The sequence below is a fragment of the Bufo bufo genome, chromosome 5, assembly GCF_905171765.1.
Source record: "Bufo bufo chromosome 5, aBufBuf1.1, whole genome shotgun sequence".
Lineage (NCBI taxonomy): Eukaryota > Metazoa > Chordata > Amphibia > Anura > Bufonidae > Bufo > Bufo bufo.
Window position 1 is genome coordinate 126,627,425 of NC_053393.1, and position 12,917 is coordinate 126,640,341.

A 12,917-nucleotide genomic window follows, 5' to 3' on the forward strand; every position below is an offset into this window, starting at 1 on the left:
GATCTCAATAGCGGAGGAAAACGCTTCAGTTTTGTCCCCATTCATTGTCAATGGGGACAAAACTGAACGAAACGGAGTGCGCCAGAATGCATTCCGATCCGTTTGGTTGCACCCCCATCGCGGACAGAATAACACTGCAAGCAGCGTTTTTCTGTCTGCGATGTGGTGCGGAGCAAGACTGATCCGTCCTGACACACAATGTAAGTCAATGGGGATGGGTCCGTTTTATCTGACGCAATAGAAAACTGATCCGTCCCCCATGGACTTTCAATGGTGTTCATGACAGATCTGTCATTGTTATGTTAAAGATAATACAACCGGATCCGTTAATGACTGATGCAAATGGTTGTATTATCAGTATCCATGACGTGCTGATCCATGACGGATCTGGCAAAAATGCTGGTGTGAAAGTAGCCCAAGAGTTAAATCATGTAATAAAGCCCTTTCTCATCTAGAGAGTTAGAATTTAGTCCACATTTTAGATTTACATACATGCAGTATCTGAGCTCAAATCTCTGACTTCCCACTGGTGGTTCAGTGTCTGTGCATGGCCTGCAGCGGTACATTGCAGTGTAATTTATTCTAGGAGCGTTCCTAAGCTATTAGAGGTGTCTGGGCTCACGTTTCTGACTGATCTACAGGTAGCAGTTGACTGAATGTGATTGTCTCTTTGGATAAGAACGATCTTTAAAGTATTTTAGGTATTTGATGCCAAGTCCAAAATGTCCACAAAGATGTCAGAAATGTAGATTATGTCACATCATATTACAAAATTAAAGTGTGAACCTTCAGAACTATTACAGTGGTAGACTTGATATATTAATTGCACATTTTCTCATTTAGGTGTGGAACTGTGTACCCAGTGATGTATGTGGGACCAAGAGAAACAACTTTGAATTGCTGGCAGAATTAGAGCATGACGCTGGTGTGAGTTTATATTGTCTTTTAAAAGTCTCATTAGTTTAACACCAGAAACGTCTGTGTCTGATATGTAAAACAATTGATATGTTCCAGTCTTATGCAGCTGAAGAGAACAGTGCATTAACCACCTAACAGTTTTGCCCCAGTGCAGCTGGGGCAAAAGGCAAGGAGGGGGGAGCTGCTTTAGCTGCTCATATCTCCTGATTGGTAGCAGCTAGTCACTGGTCTTGTTTGAAATCTGGTATTCCAGGCTTTCATACAAGACCAGAATGACAGCATTAGCACAACAGGAGCAGGAGATATCACTCTAAGTTGGGAATACTTTTAATTTCTGCTGCATTCGCTGCGTCCCGATTTCTAACAGTGATATCTTTCCATGTAGTGAAGATAATGCTGTCATATCTCTAGCTGCCCCCTCCGCTTCAGTCTGAAAGGGGGGGGGGGGGGGGCGGTCAGTTGCAGAGCTGACAGCCTGCAGGAGAAGAGAAAAAATACAAATAAATATATATATAAATGGGTCATTATCATCATTGTAGTGACCGATTTTAATAAAGTTATGTTATTTATACCACACAGTGAACAGAGTTAATTCCACAAAATAATGTAAAAATTACTGTTATTATCTTTCGCCCTAAAAATAAATATAATATAATATAAAACACTATATATACCCCAAAATAATTCCTAAAAAACCTGCAACTAATTCCGCAAAATAAAAAAAAATTTGAATAAAAAAAATTAAAAAGTGACTGCTGGAGCACAAAGGGGAAAATGTTACTGGTCCTTAAGCCTAAATTAATTATGGCACTAAAGGGCTAAAAATGCAATTGTGTTCCCTGAGATGTGCGCCAACAAGATTTACTTCACACATTAAAAATCTACAATACAAGACATTTTTGGGAGGGCTTTTTCCAATTTTATTGTGACTGCTAGGATGTTAGATGTTGTCCCAGAATGACAACTTAACAACTCTTAACAAGACAGATAAATGTCTGACCCACAGGGTGGGTTGTAATGGGGTTATCCTATGAAAGTTATTTCTATGCAGTGAATAGAGCATTTCCAAATTATTGCAATATACATGTAATAAAATTATTGTAATGTTTTTATGTACATTACATTCTCCTCTCTGGTAGCGCCCCCTGCTGTTTATCTGTCTTTGTCCAACTTCTTGTGCATCCAGTGCTCAGTAGCCTCCCTGCTTCCTTCCCCTCCCCTCAGAGCTGGCATAGTGATCTCATAGAGAAGCAGGTAAAGTGGTCCAGACATGTTTTATTCATTCATCCCGATTTCTAAATTCATAGATTAATAAATAGTTATATCTCTGTAGACAGTGGAGAAAGGAAATTGTAGGGAATTACATACTGTATGTATATCTGGGGCTATATGTGAGGGACTGTTTCTGTGCAAGGGAGGAAGGGGTTAATAAGCTAACTGCAGTGCATGCTGGGAGATGCAGGTGCTTGATTGGCTCGTGAGCTGCTGACCACCCACAGAAAGAAAAACTCGTACTCTAGGTGAGTGAGTAAAAAAAATTGGCTTAAAGCGCATCTATCAGCAGATTTGTACCTATGACACTGGCTGACCTGCTGTATGTGCACTTGGCAGCTGAAGTAATCTGTGTTGGTCCCATGTTAATATGTGCCCGCATCGACGAGAAAAATGAAGTTTTAATATATGCAAATGAGCCTCTATGAACAATGGTGACGTTGCCGTTACATCTAGAGGCTCTGCTCTCTCTGCAGCTGCCGCACCCTCTGCACTTTGAGTGACAGGGCCGTGTGATCATGTTTTCACTGCCTGGCCCTGTCAATCAAAGTGCAGAGGGTGTGGCAGTTGCAGAGAGAGCAGAGCCTCTAGATGTAACGGCAACGTCACCATTGTTTATAGAGGCTCATTTGCATATATTTCAACTTAATTTTTCTCCGCAATGAACATGGGACCAACACAGGTGGCTTCAGCTGCCAAGTGCACATGTAACGGGTCGGACAGTTTTCATAGGTACAAATCTGCTGATAAATGCCCTTTATGCTTTCGAAATAACCCATATAAGTATCTTATCTGAGAACATGGGTCCTGTGTCTCCTATTTGAATAGAATGGTCCTGTGCACTTCTTCATTCAAACTATGAGATTGCCCGACATAGCAGAGCACTGTACTCTGCTGTCTCATGAGTGGCAGTGCACATGTCTGACTGCTGCTCCATTCAAACGATGGAACCCTTGTTCTGGTGATTGGTGTGATCCCAGGGGACAACCCCCCACTGATCAGATGAGATAAGTTGTCAATCTAGGAAAACCTCTTTACAGAAGGATACCATGAGGGCTTAGAGCAGCGGTTCTCAACCTAGGGGTCGCGACCCCTTTGGGGGTCGATCGGCCCTTTCCGGGGGGTCGCCTGAGGCTTCCTATTGTGGGTCCAGGCCCGTCGCTAACAGACAGGCAAAACAAGCAATTGCTTGGGGCCCCGAGCTGGTTGGGGCCCCGAGCTGGCCCAGGGCCAAGCAGAGCTGGTGCTTGTTTTGCGGCTGAGTAACTCAGAAGATCCGATGGTATATTCTAACCCCCAGGCGTTCCCATGGTGACGGGGACGCTTGCCTGGGGGTTAGAATATACTATCGGATCTGAGTTTTACGAGCTCAGTGAGATCGTAAAAACTCAAATCCGATGGTATATGGGGTTAGAATATACAGGGCCACGCCGCTCACAGCAGTATATTTATAAACTAATCAGTAACTACTTAAAATTTAATTGCTCATTGCTGAGCTCTTTACTTGGATTATAATTTATTTGGATATGGGATATCTTACTTTGTCTTAGCTCCGGTAATAGCAGGCAGTGCAGGGGGCGGCGTTCACTCACTGACGTCACGCGCCTGCTCCTCCCACTAGGCGGCGCAGGCGCGTGACGTCAGTGAGTGAGTGCCGCCCCCCGCACTGCCTGCTATTACCGGAGCTAAGACAAAGTGAGATATCCCATATCCAAATAAATTATAATCCAAGTAAAGAGCTCAGCAATGAGCAGTGATTAAAGTTAAAGTAGTTACTGATTAGTTTATAAATATACTGCTGTGAGCGTCGGGGAGGGAGATCTGTGGATGGCACTGTAGGGGGATCTGTGGATGGCAGTGCCATCCACAGATCCGCCTACAGTGCCATCCACAGATCCCCCCCCTAAACAGTGCCATCCACAGATCCCCCCCTAAACAGTGCCATCCACAGATCCCCCCTCCCCTAAACTGTGCCATCATGGCACTGTTTAGGGGAGGGGGGATCTGTGGATGGCACTGTTTAGGGGGAGATCTGTGGATGGCACTGTTTAGGGGGGGATCTGTGGATGGCACTGTTTAGGGGGGGATCTGTGGATGGCACTGTTTAGGGGGGGGATCTGTGGATGGCACTGTTTAGGGGGGAGATCTGTGGATGGCACTGTTTAGGGGGGAGATCTGTGGATGGCACTGTTTAGGGGGGGATCTGTGGATGTCTTTGTGATTTAATTACTCTGCGTTAATTATGTTCAATTTGTAGCAATAAAAATACATCCTGTATATCAGATATTTACATTACAATTCATAACCGTAGCAAAATTAGTTATGACGTAGCAAGGAAAAAAATTTAATGGTTGGGGGTCACCACAACATGAGGAACTGTATTAAGGGGTCACGGCTTTAGAAAGGTTGAGAACCACTGGCTTAGAGGCTATTGACACCTCCCGCACAATCTTTTGAATGATTTCATTTTAGGTTTTATTAAAAATTTTCAGTAGTTTTTATAATACAGGGGTTAAAGTTCAGTCTGTTTTGCAGATTGTCACTCTGTTAATTCATGACAGGAAGAGCAGTCAGGAGAGCTGAGGCAGCCCTTTAGCTAACTGCCTGCCCTGCTGTGTTATTAGGATGGGTTTTGGGTGTGCTAATAGGGCAGCAGCCATTTTATTTCCTCTGATGATTGCCATTCTAAATGATAAACACATTCCCAAACAGTAATAGAGTAATGAGCGAGCACTCATACACTTGGCAACCAAATTGACACGTGCAGAAAATATTTATTATATACCCATAAAATACAAGTAATAAAATTTATAAGAACAATGTAGCAATAATATACAACATTACAGTCACATATTGTGGTAGATATGATCAACACTATATTCATATGACTCAATAGTGTCGATAAATTCAATAATATATATCACACCAAGAAACTTCAAGTATATGCTGTTATTTGGGAAGAGGGAGTATTATCTTCTAGCGCTCTATCCCAATTTGGGAAACTGAATGTCACTAAAAATGTTGTAGGTGTATTCACTGGGAGCGCAACATTCCCAAACAGCTTTTATCATAAAGTAATATTTAGGTATTTTTAGTAATTTTACTAGAGAACCCCTTTAAGCTCTGTTAAAATTCGATACCCTAACTGTCCCTTACATTTCTATAGGGGCAAGGACATCTTATTGTCATATGTTTGTCTAGTTTATGACATATTACTTGACAATTCAGTCCACAACTATGTCAGCTTTATAACTTCTGTCTATAGGTAAATACAATCAATGTGAGCTCTGATGGATCTCTGCTGGCATCTGGAACCAAAGAAGGGGTCGTCAGCATCTGGGACGTTGCAGAGCCATGTTTATTACATCAGCTTCCTTGCCACAATGGATCAGTCCATGACATTGCACTAAGTCCTGGTACGTGTTATCCTACATACATGATCAGGGAATATGGACAGTGGGTGTCAATGCAAAACCTGTGATTTACTAGTGTAGTGGTTTCACGCCATGTGCAGTATATAGACACTACTTTTCAGCATATTTCATTTTGATAATCGCAGAAACACTCGCATAAATTCAGGGCTGGTGTTTGAAAGGAAAACATGATGTAATAGACTAGTCTTTTTTTTCCCCTGAGCATTCTAACAATTTTTAGGGCGGATTCATGTTTTTGCTTAGGAAACTTCTGGCAAAAAGCCACATTTTGCATGCTGATTTAATGCAGACTTTCCACTGACTTTCTGGAAAGGAGTGCAGTCCGCAGCAAGTGTGGCAAATCTGTTCATGTGGATTTGTCCATGGCATAAAATAACAGCACCCTTAGGCTACATGCACACGAAGGTTGTTTGTTTCCGTGTCCGTTCCGTTTTCTTTGCGGATAGGATGCAGACCTATTCATTTCAATGGGTCCGCAAAAAATGCGGACAGCACACCGTGTGCTATCCGCATCCGTATGTCTGTTCCGCAGCCCCACAAAAAAAAATATAACATGTCCTATTCTTGTCTGTTTTAGGCATTGTTACAATGGATCCGCAAAAAAAAAACGGATGGCATACGGATGTCAGACTTTTTTTTTTTGGGGAACCGCAAAACACATTCGGTCGTGTGCATGTAGCCTTATAATAATAAATTTATAGTGGTAATAAGCAGCTACTGCTGTATATAAGACCATCGGTGGAGGACCTGCAAATAATAATAATAAAACTGCATGCTTGAATTCTTCTTGCACTGTAATGTTGTGACACATTTGTGATAGTATGGACAGAATACAGCTAATACCGAATAACATTTTGCAGATGCCAGACATGTACTTTCTGCCGGGGAAGATGGCTGCCTAAAGATTATAGATGTCCAAACGGGAATGCTGATCTCTTCTCTATCCTCTGGAGAAAGGCAGAGGTAATCTGTCATAAATGTAAAACTTTTCTCATCCGTATCATTGGGGGACACAGTCTTGACCTTGGGTATAGCTATTGCCACTAGGAGGCGACACTAAGCAAAAGAAGTGTTAGCCCCTCCTCTCAGCTATAGCCCTCCTGCAGACACTGAGCTAATCAGTTTTAGCTTAGTGTCTGTAGGAGGCAGACCTCCCTGCTTTGCAGGTCTGCTAAATATTTCTTTTCATTCTTTTAACATTTTTCTCTTTTTCTTTCCTTTAGCTGGGCTGAGGGCAGTCTCCAAGCTGCCTGCGTTCCCACCCAGGAGACGGGAGTCCAGGGGGTCCCCCAAGCCCGCTGCACGTTCCCGATCTCCAGAAGGCAAGGAGGACCAGAGGTTCCTGTAAAAACCTCTGTCTCCTGCCAGCTTTCGGGTCACCAGGTCCGGTCACCACCAAAGTCCCCTCTGTTACCGGTGTAGCTACCCTCACCAAGGGGTAACACACCGAAAGCTGGTGACCCGACTGGAGCCAGGGGGGGCAGAAAACGCCAGACAGGTGAGTATTCTCTCAGTCCCCTAGGCCCCCATTCCTCCTCCCTCCCCTCCTCAGGTTTTTTCATGTGAATATCCCCCACGGAGGCCTACTTACCTCCACCTGAGGCCTCAGTTTTCGTCAGGTGTCCCTTTCCCGGAGGACGGGGGGGGGGGGGACTTCTGCTTATTACCAGACTTTCTCTAATAGCTCAGTGTGTTATTAGGTTGTTTCCTGAAAAATGCCCTAGTAATCTGGTGATTAACCTGCACGTGCATTTGGAAGCTAAGCAGGATGTGTTGTTGATGAGAGTCCAACCTGGTGTAGTAATTGCTCTAGCAGCTCCGCCCCTGCCTTCTGCTTAACCCCTTCCTTGCCTCGGTGCTGAGGAATATGCTTCTGGGCTCTCTGCTGAGGCTTGCAGTGCTGGTTATTATTACAGATGGGTGTGGGTGCAGTTCCCTTAGGTCTGTTTGGTTAGAATTGAGCTGTATATAAAAAAAATAAAAAAAAGTCTATGTATTTATATATTATTAACCCTTGGAGCTATTTGGTCTGTCTGAACCTAGTTCCCATGCCATTCTGTAGGCAGAATTTCTTTGTTGGATACATACTTCCTATAGCGTAAGTGGAATCCTGGCGCTACCGCCGGATACAGCACTCCCTGCTGCTTGCCCTCTTTCTATAGGCGGAGTAGTTACATGGTAGCATACCCTCCTTCCATAGGCAGAGTAATTGCACATGCTCTGGATGCCGTGCACCCTGTAGCATTACCCTCCTTCCATAAAAAAGGCGGAGTAATTGCACTTGCACTGGATACCGGACAGCTTGTAGCATTTCCCTCCTTCCATAAAAAAGGCAGAATAATTTCACTTCCAATGGATACTGTACATTTTGTAGCATTACCCTCCTTCCATAAAAAAGGCAGAGTAATTGCACTTCCAATGGATACCGTACAGCCTGTAGCATTACCTCCTTCCATAAAAGGTGGAGTAATTGCACTTACACTGGATACTGGGCAGCTTATAGCATTACTCTCCTTCCATAGGTGGAGTAATTGCACTTACACTGGGTGCTGTACTGCCTTTAGTATTACCTTCTTCCAGAGGCGGAGTAATTGCACTTACACTCAATGCTGTACTGCCTGTAGCATTACCTCCTTCCAGAAGGGTCCATTCACACGTCCATAGAATGGGTCCACATCCGTTCCGCAAATTGCAGAACGCGTGCGGACCCATTCATTCTCTATGGGGTAGGAATGGATGCGGACAGCACACAGTGTGCTGTCCACATCCGCATTTCCGGAGCGCGCCTGATCTTCTGGTCCACGGCTCTGGAAAAAAATAGAGCATGTCCTATTCTATGGGGGTGCCGGCCGGGTGTATTGTGGATCCGCAATACACTACGGACGTGTGAATGGACCCTAAGGCGGAGCAATTGCTTTTGCACTGGATACCGTGCAGCTTATAGCATCACCCTCCTTCCATAGGTGGAGTAATTGCACTTACATTGGATGCTGTACTGCCTGTTGCATTGCACTCCTTTAATAGGTGGAGTAATTTGCATTTGCACTGGATACCGTACAGTCGGTAGCGTTACACTTCCTTCCTAGGCAGAGTACTTGCACTTCCATTGGGTACTGTATAGCCTGTACCATTACCCTTCTTCCATAGACAGGGTAATATCACTTCCATGGGTACCGTACAGGCCGTTCCATTATTCTCTTTCCATAAGCGGAGTAGTGCCACTAACTCTGGACACGGTACAGCCGGTAGCTTTACCCTACTCCCATGGGCGGAGTAATTGCAATTCCAGTGGGTGCCGTTCGGCCGGTAGCATTACCCTCCTTTTTTAAACGACGGAGAATGGCAGAGTAGTTGCACTATCACTGGATCCTATGCTTCCGCTAGCATTCCTTCCGTAATAGGAGTATTTGCACTTACTCCGTATACTGTACATTTTGTGGTATTACCCTCTTTGTATAGAGTAGTTGCTCTACCACTGGTTCCTCTACAGGCTATTGCATTACCCTCCTTCATTGGGCGGGTAACTGCACTTCCGCTGGATACCATACGTCCTGTTCCATTACCCTCTCCGCAGGCGGAGTAATTGCATTCGTTGTCATCTGTCCTTTCGGTTTTCCCCCTTCTATAGGTGGATTAGTTGCACCACAATTGCATAATGTACATCTGGTAGCATTACCCTCCTTATATTGGGGGAGTAGTTGCACAACCAGTAGTGCTTACACTACCCGTGGACCCGATACATTGTGTCGGGTTTCCCTCTTCAGTCAGCAGTGATGCTCTATCGCATTTTCCGTCTTTCTTAGGTGGGACGGTAGCTGACAGGCTATGGACTCAACACGATCGACATCCATTCTCTGCTAGAACCATATTCTGGGTGTTTACTTCTGTTTGGCCTCATTCTCAGGGGCAGCCTCTCCGCTGGTCCGGGAAACCATAGTTGCGCTATGGCCTCCCCCTATGAGGCAGCCTTGCGCTGGCCATAGATTTTATGGCTACTCTTGTTCCGTGCCCCTACTGTGTGACTCCGTCCCAGGGGGAGTATTTCTGTTCATCGTCCCCCTTCTAGGGGTGGAACCTTCTCGCTAGTTGTAGCTGTGATTGTGCCTACATTTCCTTATCACAGGTGGCACTGTGCTCATGTTCTGCCATCACCTCCAGGCCTTGTATGGTGTTCCTGAGGCACTGGCTGACGGGTACTCTTATTCCCTATAGTGCTGTCATCTGCCCATACCATGACAGGTTTCAGCTGGTGGGTTTGCTCACTTCTCGTGGGTATTAGTACGGCTTTCGGTGCATGGTATAACCTAACGATTTCTAGGGTGTCTGATCTAGCTGCCCTTGCCTGTCGGTCGCCCTTCATCATCAGCAAGCATCTGGTTTGGATTCGCATCTATCTGTTTCAGACGTCCTCTTTCCGACAGACAGATTCATTATTCGTCATTCCGGAGGGACCGAGAAGAGGGCTGGCTGTCTCCAAAGTTTCCATTTCACAGTGGATTTGTTTGGCAATTGTGGAAGCGTACCACATCAGTGGACGGGCTCCACCCTTCCGGGTTACTGCTCATTTTGCTCGGGCAATGGTTGTGCAGTACATCATGGCGCTTCGGCCCATCAGGGGTGCAAGCGGCTGCCTGGTCGTCTGGGCACACCTTTGCATCTTCTGACACTTCGCTGGGGCGTAGAGTTTAGCAGAAAGCGGTAATCGGATTGGCAGGATGGCTTATTTGTTCATGACCCACCCCGGGGACTGCTCTGGAACGTCCCAAGGTCAAGACTGTGTCCCCCAATGATACGGATGAGAAAATGAGATTTTTGTACTTGCCATAAAATCTGTTTCTCTTCCGTTCATTGGGGGACACAGCTCCCACCCTGTATGGACATTACTGGTTCTCCTAGATGGGTCCTTCTGGTTCTTCAGGATGACCCATCTCTGATTTTCTTCCTTTTAATTATTTGCTGTTGACTTCTCCTGACTGCTCCTACTGCTTTTGTACAAACTGATTACCTCAGCGTCTGCAGGAGGGATATAGCTGAGAGGAGCTAACACTTTTTTTTTGCTTAGTGTCGCCTCCTAGTGGCAATAGCTATACCCAAGGTCAAGACTGCAATAGAACGCAGTCTATGGCAATTCTACAGTCTTCATATTAAAGGGGTTGTCTCACTTCAGCAAGTGGCATTTATCATGTAGAGAAAGTTAATACAAGCCGCTTACTAATGTATTGTAATTGTCCATATTGCCTCCTTTGCTGGCTGGATTCATTTTTCCATCACATTATACACTGCTCGTTTCCATGGTTACAGACCACCGTCAAATCCACCAGTAGTGGCTGTGCTTACACACTATAGGAAAAAGCGTGAGCCTCTCTGGTGGCCGGGACCATGGGAGCTCACATAGGCTAGTTCTTTTTCATATATTGTGCAAGCACGCCCACCGATGCTGGATTGCTGGGTGGTCTGTAACCATGGAAACGAGCAGTGTATAATGTGATGGAAGAATGAATCCAGCCAGCAAAGGAAGCAATATGGATAATAACAATACGTTAGTAAGTTGCTCGTATTAACTTTCTCTACATGATAAATGCAACTTACAGAAGTGAGACAGCCCCTTTTAAAGGAGTTTTGTCACTTCAGCAAATAGCATTTATCATGTAGAGGAAGTTAATACAAGGCACTTACTAATGTATTGTAATTGTCCATATTGCTTCCTTTGCTGGCTGGATTCATTTTTCCATCACATTATACATTGTTCGTTTCTATGGTTACGACCACCCTGCAATCAAGCAGCGTGGCTGTGCTTGCATACTATAAAAAAAAAAGCACCAGGAAGTGAGGCAGGCATTTTTTCCTATAATGTGCAAGCACGGCCACCGCTGATGGATTACAGGGTGGTTGTAACCATGGAAACGAACTGTGTATAATGTGATGGAAAAATCAATCCAGCCAGCAAAGGAAGCAATATGGATAATAACAATAAATTAGTAAGTAGTTTGTATTAACTTCCTCTACATGATAAATGTCACCTGCTGAAGTGGGACCACCACATTAAGCCCTGCTACAGGCAGGGCTTAATAAGCAGCTTATAGTGACAGTTTTTAAACTCTCATCCACTTTGCTGTTGCTGTAAATGCTGTAGATTTTCTGCACACAATTCCACTATAGAGAATATGCAGCATGTAAATCACCTGTGGCTGAAGCCTTACACCATTCCCAGGTATAAGCTCATCTTTCTGGTCTTTCCCTTCATGTAGATGCTTCTGTTGGAATGGTCAGACTGTTCTGTCAGGTAATGACACTGGAGAATTGCTAGCCTGGGACCTCCTTGGTGGAAGAATTCTTGAAAGAATGAAAGGTCATGCAGGTAAACTGAATAACTAGTTTCATTATTGTTTCACTGTGGAATAAAGTGGCCAGTTGCATTCCTCCTGGCATTCTAGCCATGTATCCGAAAAGGATCCCCTTACCCAAAAAAATAATATTAACAGCTTATCTCCATTTATGTTCAGCCTTTCCTTTTAAAGGGGCGTTACTGTACAGTTATGAATCATGCCTGAAATCTAATATATAAAGCTGAGTGTATACATGTGTGTATGTCCGCTAAAGAAATCCGCACCGTCGCATTTACAATCTCGAAATTTGTCACAAAGGTACATCAGGTGTCCTGGAAGGTTTTAGACTGGGTCTCCGCTCTCTAGCATGTACTATTCCTGAGATATTCCCAAAAAATGCAAATATGGCACCATCACATGACCTGCATTAGCCAATAGAAGCCTGCAGGTCTTTCTTCTCATATCCCAACTGCCATACACACAGTCACATGACCCTTATCAGCCAATAGAAGCTCGCAGGCCCTTAGTCTCCACATACACACAGTTTTACACCAGGTTTCCATAACAATCCAGCCATTTTTCTTCACTGCTGTAGATTAGCTTTAAAGGGGCAGGGCGCTGTGGATGACACTGTTAAGGGAGTGGAGTGCTGTGGAGGTCACAGTTAAGGGGACAAGCTGCTGTGGAGGTCAGTTAAGGGGACGGTCCGCTATGGAGGTCAGTGTTAAGGGGCAGATTGCTGTAGAGGCCACTGTTAAGGGGGCGGGGTGTTGTGAAAATCACTGTTAAGGAGATGGGGTACTGTGGAGATCACTAATAAAGGGGCGGCCATGGTGGAGGTCTCTGTTAAGGGAGCAGGGAACGGTGGAGACACTGTTAAGGGGACGGTCGGCTATGGATGTCAGTCTTAAGGGGCGGGGTGCTGTAAAGGTCACTGTTAAGGGGGCAGGGTGTTGTGGAGGTCACA

General features: G+C 44.8%; 1 protein-coding gene across 1 annotated transcript in view; it reads left to right on the forward strand.

The window, feature by feature from the left end:
- NSMAF (neutral sphingomyelinase activation associated factor) overlaps nucleotides 1–12,917 on the forward strand; it is a 116,539-nt gene that overhangs the window by 101,620 nt on the left and 2,002 nt on the right. Inside the window, exons 27-30 of the mRNA XM_040433691.1 lie at nucleotides 844–927; nucleotides 5,456–5,606; nucleotides 6,485–6,587; nucleotides 11,873–11,982. Coding sequence (XP_040289625.1) covers nucleotides 844–927; nucleotides 5,456–5,606; nucleotides 6,485–6,587; nucleotides 11,873–11,982 — 448 coding nt within the window. The remainder of the gene's footprint in view (nucleotides 1–843; nucleotides 928–5,455; nucleotides 5,607–6,484; nucleotides 6,588–11,872; nucleotides 11,983–12,917) is intronic.